General features: G+C 42.5%; 1 protein-coding gene across 6 annotated transcripts in view; it reads right to left on the bottom strand.

Moving 5' to 3' along the window:
- Positions 1-4141: 4141 nt before the first annotated feature.
- LOC106808915 (CD151 antigen-like) overlaps positions 4142-8817 on the bottom strand; it is a 66365-nt gene continuing 61689 nt past the window's right edge. For 5 of the 6 annotated variants that reach the window (XM_014811828.1, XM_014811829.1, XM_014811830.1 and 2 more), the window contains exons 4-7: positions 8056-8247; positions 7086-7310; positions 6589-6672; positions 4142-6102 (exon numbers count right to left, since the gene is read on the bottom strand). In XM_014811828.1, the coding sequence (XP_014667314.1) occupies positions 6034-6102; positions 6589-6672; positions 7086-7310; positions 8056-8247 (570 nt within the window). In that variant the 3' untranslated portion in view covers positions 4142-6033. The remainder of the gene's footprint in view (positions 6103-6588; positions 6673-7085; positions 7311-8055; positions 8248-8817) is intronic. The other variant, XM_014811833.1, reaches the window with a different exon arrangement.

Raw genomic sequence — 8817 nt, 5'->3', positions numbered from 1 at the left:
GTGTGTGTGTGTGTGTGTGTGTGTGTGTACGCGCGGGCGCACGCAGGACAAAATTTACCAGTTTGCTTACTCGCCGTATCATGTATGTTGTGCCCGACGTTGCAAGCATTTCGCATACAGTATGCGGCTGTGGCTAACCTAGCTAGTCCACAGATGCTAGCTGTTGCAATTAGTCAATTACCTAACTGTGAAATAAATAGTCACGGCGAGTGTTTCCCGAATTCTAGGAATTCTAAATGCGTAGAAACAATGCCACTATTTATGGGCACCTTAATTGTCTTCCCGAACCCTAGGGTCATAGCTATGGAATTCCGTGGCACGGTTGGGCAAAGACGAGCAAAGAGCGCAGCTCTCAGTCAACGTGCAGAGTGTGACTGGGGGGAGGTCCGAGGCGAGGGTGTCACGGATAAATACACGGATTTAGAATTTATTTTAGGGTTATTAACATTAGTATAGTATATAGTATTATTTTAGTATTAGTCAGAGGTCCCAAGTTGGGAAAATCCAAGAAAGGGAGCCAGCAATCGAAGAAAGGGAGCACTGGTGATAATGGTCCATCGCCGTTTTTTCGCAGTGCGCAAAAACAAGAAAAAAGTTGTGGCGGGCTGCGATATGTGTTTGTCGCGGCACACCACCATTTTTTATAAAGTATACATGTAAAATAAAATGCAAATTCATGTTTATTTATGGGTTCACATTTATTTATTATTATACGAGTATATTACACATTGCATCACATTAATGCTTGACATTTGTGGCCTTTTATTGTTCGCTGGAATTAAAGTACATCAACAACAACGGCAAATTTAGTAATTTACTGATGTAAATTTTCATAGGGCTGAAAAATGTTACGACCGGGAGCTTCTGGACTCATTCCGGGGCACCGGGAGCAGCGTGTCATACCGGGAGGATCCCGGTCAGACCGGGACACTTAGGACGTCTGTATTAGTACACACATATACTAGTCGTTTATTTTAGTTTTCCTCAACATCTAGGAGGCGCAGCTGCCTCTTGTCACAACGATATATGCCAGGGCCCCAGCCTCACAAGGTGCCTATAGCGGTACGGTATTTACCTGTAGCGAGGCTGGTGACCTGTGCACCTGCATACTCAGCCTTTGTCAAATATAATGGAAATTTGTTGAAATTTACCTGTAAAACAGAAACTTATTATTCGATGCAGTAGAACGTCAGTTCACGCGTTAGACCTAAGACCTAAATCAGCCAGTAGATGGCGATGTGTGTCCTACATGCCACGTGTAGCTGCATGTTGAGCGGGGGTGTCTATATTCAAGCCGATACGGGAGATCATAATATAATACATATGTTAAATAGAATCATATATGATTTAAATTTGGGCCAGATATGGCGGCCACACGTTATATGGCAGAACGTTATTGCTATATAGTATTTATTTGAATTTAAATCATATATGATTCTATTTAACATATATATTATATTATGGGCCGAGTCCGTATAGACCGAGTCTGTAATAGGCCGACTTCGTCAATAGGACGACACTGCTATGGGACCAAGGAGCTAAATATAACAAGGAGAGGAAGCGCCGCCATATCTGGCCCAAATTTAAATCATGTATGATTCTATTTAACATATATATTATATTATGATCTCCCGTACCGGCTTGAATATAGACACCCCCATGTTGAGCATTTATCAAACGCAAGCAACGTAATAACGAAGTGAGTTAAAAACACTTTAACTTTAGAGAGAACACATGCCCATGCCCATCAATAGTCTGACGTAACAATGATATTCAGTATAGTATCAAACTTCAAGCGAGTATTGTGGCGAGATGCTCCGAGCACAGCGTTTTAGATCGGATTTTACCATGCACATCTGTCGAGAGATCACCCCTGTCTATTTTGTGAGCAGAAAATTAAACGAAGAAAGTTATCTTGGCTGTCAACGGTGGCCAGCGACGCGAGCGCCACACCTATATGTACAATAGCATAGGTGGATAATTGTGGAAAGTGAATTTTGTAGATGGAATTTTACCAAGCTTCATCTACCATCAGCTCCTAGCTCAGCTTCACTTTTAACGTATAAGGATGGCCGAAGAACATTCTCTTGGCAGTCAACGGCGACGGACGTCGGAGCACCTTTTTCATGTAAATTAGCATAGCTGGAAATTGTAGGGCGATGCTGCGAGAAAAGTGAATTATGTTTATGTTGGCGGATTTTACCAAGCATACGTGCTGTCAGCTCGCCCGCCTCATTCTCTTGGCAGTCAACGGTGACGGACGCACGAGCGCCTTCTATAACTGTACATTAATATAGGAATAGGGGGTGCCCATGGCGTGATGCTGCGAGCAAAGTGAATACTATAAAACGGATTTTACCCTGCACACGTGCTGTCAGCTCGCCCGTCTCCAATTTGAACGTATAAGAACGACCGAAGGAAATTCTCTTGGCAGTCAACGGCGACGGTCGCACGAGCGCCTTCTATAACTGTACATTAATATAGGAATAGGGGGTGCCCAGGGAGTGATGCTGCGAGCAAAGTGAATACGTACTATAAATCGGATTTCATAAAGCATACGTGCTGTCAGCTCGCTCGGCTCCACTTTTAACGTATAAGAACGGCACAAGAAAATTCCCTTTGCAGTCAACGGCGACCGACGTCGCAGCGCCATTTGCCCATACATTAGCATAGCTGGGAATCGCGGCGCGATGCTGCGAGCGAAGTGAAGCATGTAGATCAGATTTTACCAGGCACACGTGCTGTCGGCCCCCCCCCCGGCTCCACTTTGAACGTATAATAACGGCCAAAGAAAATTCTCCTGGCAGTCAACGGTGACCGACGCACGAGCGCCATCTTCCTGTACATTAATATAGGCATAGCGGGGAACCGGGGGCGTGACGCTGCGGGTCAAAGTGAATTATGCAGATCGGATTTGACCATGCACACGTGCCGTCGGCCCGCTCCTGTCTCGTCTGAGCGTATGAGATCGGTTGAAGACAATTATTCTGGCTTTCTTTTTTTTAAGGACGGCGAGCGACGTTATACCGCCATTCCTATGTACATTAACCACTAACTACGGGAGGCCTTTGTTCGCGCATACTGTGTATCCGTTAATAAAATAACTTTTTGCTGATATTATACGTCTAAATAATAGCACAGATTCCTCGCAGTGGGTTGTCATAAAATGTAAATCCCGGTGCCATAGTTCAATAATGAGATGCCGCCCTCGGCTGGCGTAACACTAATAAAATCTAAACCAGCCTGTAGATGGCGATATGTGTCCCTCATCACATACGCGGCTATCTGTTCAGCATTTAATAAACGATTTAAACAGTATTGTATTGCAATCATACTTTTAATTTGAAGGGCACATACTCAGTAGTAGCTTGACATCACAATTATGTGCCTGGCTGTATAAAATTTCCCTGTAGCATAGTGCGAAAGCTGTGTTTGCGTATGCTTTGTATCTGCTAAGTATTTTATAATAATATTTTGCTGAATTCATGCATTTAGAAATGAGAGCACATATTCGTCGCAGTAGGTTGTCATGAAACATAAATGAAAATAAAGCCTTTAATAATGAGATCTCGCCCCGACAGATTCAACACCACTGAAATATAGTTATAGTTCAGTGTTCAACACTAGTAAAGTCTAAATCAGAGGCTAGATGGCGATATGTGTCTCATATTAAAGCGGCCGTGCACTGCCATCCTGAACCGAATGAGTATAATAATTATGTTGAAATTTTACTGTTAATTTTGAGAGTACACACTTATAATTATTTGATATAATCATAATAGATATTCATTCCAATCTTTCACTTCAATAACCGCAGCCGTAGCCTGAGCAAATTATTATTTAGGGAGGGCGCGTAATTTCGTGATTCATCCACAGAGTGACGCGCGTGGGACGTAAATCTCCATATCAACGTAAAGTGTGTGAAAGGGAGTCGGGTAGGGATGAGAGTTTTAGCACTGAATAGTAGCATGAATGTAAAATATTGACATTGCAGGACAGGATATTGCTAAAGTTATTTCCTATTGTTGACGATTCTTGCATGTGAAAATTTACGAAGTGAAAACTGTAATGCTGAATTTTTCCGTGAATACCCTTTCTCGATGCAATTTCTTTACAATAACATATTAAACGAAAACCTGGCTTTAAATGACCACAATATAATTTTATTCATCAAACAAACCATCTGCTATCGTCTATTAAAAGCTGTTGAAACAAATAAACGTTTATTCTTTGCAACGAAAAGAGGGTAACTAGATGCATACCGTGCACAGCGTCGGTCGATCTCAAAGCTAATGTAAACTACACGATGCCTCTGGCAGTGTTCTTGACTTGTTCAATCGTCATCATCTCTGTCGTTATCGTCATTGTCATCATAACACAGGTTTACCCCACGTAGCATACCATATATTTATAGCGTACCTATTGGAACTGCAAACAAACAATGACGCACGATATATGATACTTAAATTAATGTACATTTACAAACATGGGGTGCCCTTCCCCATAATACAGGGATAGGTACCCAACATGGACACCCTGCATAATAGATGGCGAGATGTTACATTTATAAATCCGTTAATATATAAAAAAAATTTCATTGGGAAATATATTTTGCACAGAAATGCTGCTACAGGTGGTCAATGATAAGATGTGATGAAAGGTCCGTGTTGCGTAAAGCCACTAAGTTGTGAGCAGAATGTGAAATTCGATAAACAAATGTTATAATGATTCGTATACCACGATGGAGTTATAAACACAATATATGACAAGGTATATTATTCTTCATATACAGTATATAAGATGTCTGAATATAATAAATATATATATATACAAGTATACCACATCATTCCATATTATAAAATAATTTAGTTACGAGATGAACACAAAATAACTATAACGCACCAGTATACGAACCAAGGTGACAACTGGCTGGTTATCGAAACTGACGTCAGTAATCATTTTGGATTGATCTCGCTATAAATCATCTTAGGTTATACAATAAAGTCCGGTGACGTTATTCAAACACTATGTATCATGTTAGACATCTCTCACAGTCAATTTCCCTTATATATTTATAAAAATTGAGCGGTTCCTACTATTGTAATATAGAACCCGCGTTAAACGTTACTGAGTAGGATAAATGCGCTCACGCAAGCACTGAAATATGGCGTGCGCTCGTCACGTGACGTTTACCGAGTCAGCAAACCAGTTTCATGCAAATTATCACATGTTTGTTTATGTAGAACGACACGAACAAAGACACACCGACAGTTCTAGTATGTATGCCTTCACGACACAATGGGCTGCTTTACTTGTCATGATTGCTAATATTTGGCCTGGAATACATAAATGTAGCCTGGCATCACTCATTCATTCAACATTTATTGCCACTCCGAGACACCACTTAGGCTGTTCATACAACCTGGTACGTACGCGAATATCCATTGACCGATGACAGTCGAGACTACATTACCTACTTATTCCTACCCCTCATCGCCGATGTTGTAAATGATATTCGTACCGCTTTAGAGGCGATTTAATTTTATATAAAAAGCTATGCCAGCCCGCTTCCATTGCCCTCAAAACAGGTGTAAAGTCTTCCGGGCCATCTCGGGTTGCAGCATAACAGCGGTGTGCACAGCAGCATGCGTGTATCAGACATTCTATACACATCAATCCTCGTCAATATAAGTCACAATAATAAAAACTAAAGTCTCTATAACTCACTGCAAACTGTTCACGCTATATTCATCCGTCTGTCTCGCACTTATTACGCATGCACCCCGTCAGTTTTAAGAGTCAACCATGCAGACATCATGTATGCGCTTCACACGTGTATATCACGGCGTCTAGCACATGATGGCGGTGATGAAGCAACATTCTCACGTGGCTGTTCCCCGCTCGAGAGTTCCCCCTCGTCGATAATTGAGCCGTGTGCGCGTTGGAAAAGAATAGACTTTACAGAGCAACAGCGTCAATAGGAGAGGCGCTGTCTCTCTATACATATATATAGAGAGAGCTGACGTTGACCTTTCATACGGCGCCTCCCTGAGCCTTGCCGATGGCCGTACATAGACACAACGCAAAGATGATGCCGAATATCTGAAGCGAAACAAAGGCAATCAATATAAGGACGCCGAGGACGACAGCAACAACAACAACAACAACAACAACAACAAAATAGCCATGGGCAGCTTCAAATTATCTTTATCCTTGGAATAGTTGTAATGCTGACTGGTCATCGATAATAATAATAATAATATTAATAATAATGATAATAATAACAATAGTAATTGTAATTGTAATTGTAATACTAATAGTAATAATAACAAACACATGTCGTTCAGATGTTCCTCGCACGGCACGCTATACGCAGTGCCAGTGCTCGTTGTACAGACCCAATCGCAGTTTGATTCAGAGTCATCACGCGTTGGAACGCGTCGCATTTCGATTAACACGTTTTCGCGCTAGTGTACATTTAGGCCGATCCAACACCCTCCCTTGCCGTAGTTCTATCGTTTATTATACTGCGACAGGATTTATATCGCGTGCATCCATCTGTTGCTGCAAGATTGCATCAATGCTTACCTGCACGATACCAAGTCCAATGCTAACTCCTGCCACAATGAGACCGTTGTCGGTTATCCATTTATAGAGGGCATCTGAGCACCCCTAAAGAAAACAGAATGATTAAACGCAGATGCAGTGGTGGGTAATCATAATGATAGAGTAGAATGAAATGTCGCTGTGCAGTGAATAAAACCATGAAACAATAAAGTATTGAGAATTTTGACACGTTAACTCCATCGCGGAACGTTAATGCGCGCTGAATCACACAATTTAATGTGATATAACCTCTTGCCACACAGCCGGCACAGGCAAGCTGTGATGCGTTGCCTATATAAATATGCATTGACGCTAGTAAATGGGACGGATGAGAATATATGAATATAAACATAAATGCGTGCGTATTTACACACACACACGCACGCACGCACGCACGCACGCACGCACGCACGCACGCACGCACGCACGCACGCACGCACGCACGCACGCACGAACGCACGCACGCATTCAATCATTACTTTGTCGTAATTAGACACTGCATTGTTGTTGACGTCCTGCATGCAGCCTTTTACTATCAGCTCGTTGAACACTGTCTCGTCTAGGGTCCGTGTATTGTCCGCGATTCGACAACAGGTTGGAGGAATCTGCCAGTCCCCGATGGGACCATTGGCCCAGTTTATGGGTCCCATTCCGGCCACACCCTTGCCATAGTCTGCGCCAGATTCCACACCGCAACACTCTAACTGTAGAATCGAGATTCACACGATGGTGTCAGTGCGATATCTTCACTTATTCACTGACAACACGTTAACCAGTTACACGAACAGAAACGCTATATTGTTGTATAGTGATGCGTGAAGCTGAGGCCTAAACCGTCTCTCTGCGGGACGTAGATTCACTGCTCCGCCCACATGTGGTACTACGATATTGGTTCTACGAGCGTATCACTCGATGTCATTGAGCTGCAACGTTAGCGATTAACAACTAGTTTCGACTTAGGTCATGTTCTTTCTGGTCAGGTTAGGTTATGTCATGTTCTTTCTGGCCCATTAAGAGGATATTTATGTAATATCTAGGTTGAATGATATTGAGCAATGTAACATGACAGTGATATAATACAGGACCTAATATTCCAGAATTATATACAATAAAACAGTTCTAAACAATCTATCACATAATATATGAGACAAATATGATTTACTATGACGAATTACGCGAAAACGTAACAGCCCGGTTTCGTTTAAGACATGAAATACCTACAACCCACAACACAACAACTACAGAAAAGCGCACAATACAACGTCTACAACTAACCACATAATTATTAGCAAAGACCCTATATACTATATACTATATACGATACTGTAGTATAAGGGTCGGTTGTTACGACAACTGGCAACAAAACACGCAGAGCAACAAATACGCAAGACATACGTATAATACTACGAGACTCGACCATTTATTTGCCAGCTTTGCCTCAGCACGTACCGAGTACTGCATCTGGTCCCAGGCAGCAGAGATGGGCGTCGGCTTGTCGTTGTCATCCAGCTTGCCATACTCGCGTATCAACGTGTTATTCAAAAAACTTTCAAGAGTCGACTCGACGTTGTCTTTGAAGGCGCCCGCAGCAATGCCAGCCGAGATCAGCAGTATGAGGATGATGAAGAGGAAGACCGCGTACTGAAAGGAAAGAGTCATCCGTCGAAAAGTTTGTGCTATCACCATTCTTTCCACTGAAACCATCACTAAGATGATGCTAGTACACGATGTCTCTCACTCACATATGAACAGTGTCATACACACGCTCGCACTCACACACGCACACACACACACACACACACACACACACACACACACACACAACACACACACACACACACATACACACACACACACACACATATGTGTGTGTATGTGTGTGTGGATGTGTGTGTGTGGATGTGTGTGTGGATGTGTGTGTAGATGCATGTGTGGATGTGTGTGTGGATGCATGTGTGTGTGTGTGTGTGTGTGTGTGTGTGTGGATGTGTGTGTGTGTGTGTGTGTGTGTGTGTGTGTGTGTGTGTGTGTGTGTGTGTGTGTGTGTGTGTGTGTGTGTGTGTGTGTGTGTGTGTGTGTGTGTGTGTGTGTGTGTGTGTGTGTGTGTATGTGTGTGTGTGTGTGTGTGTGTGTGTGTGTGTGTGGATGTGTGTGTGTGTATGTATGTGTGTATGTATGTGTGGATGTGTGTGTGGCACACATACATACACA

Source organism: Priapulus caudatus, unplaced genomic scaffold (assembly GCF_000485595.1).
Source record: "Priapulus caudatus unplaced genomic scaffold, Priapulus_caudatus-5.0.1 Scaffold313, whole genome shotgun sequence".
NCBI lineage: Eukaryota > Metazoa > Priapulida > Priapulimorpha > Priapulimorphida > Priapulidae > Priapulus > Priapulus caudatus.
This window is presented reverse-complemented; position numbering and strand designations above follow the sequence as displayed.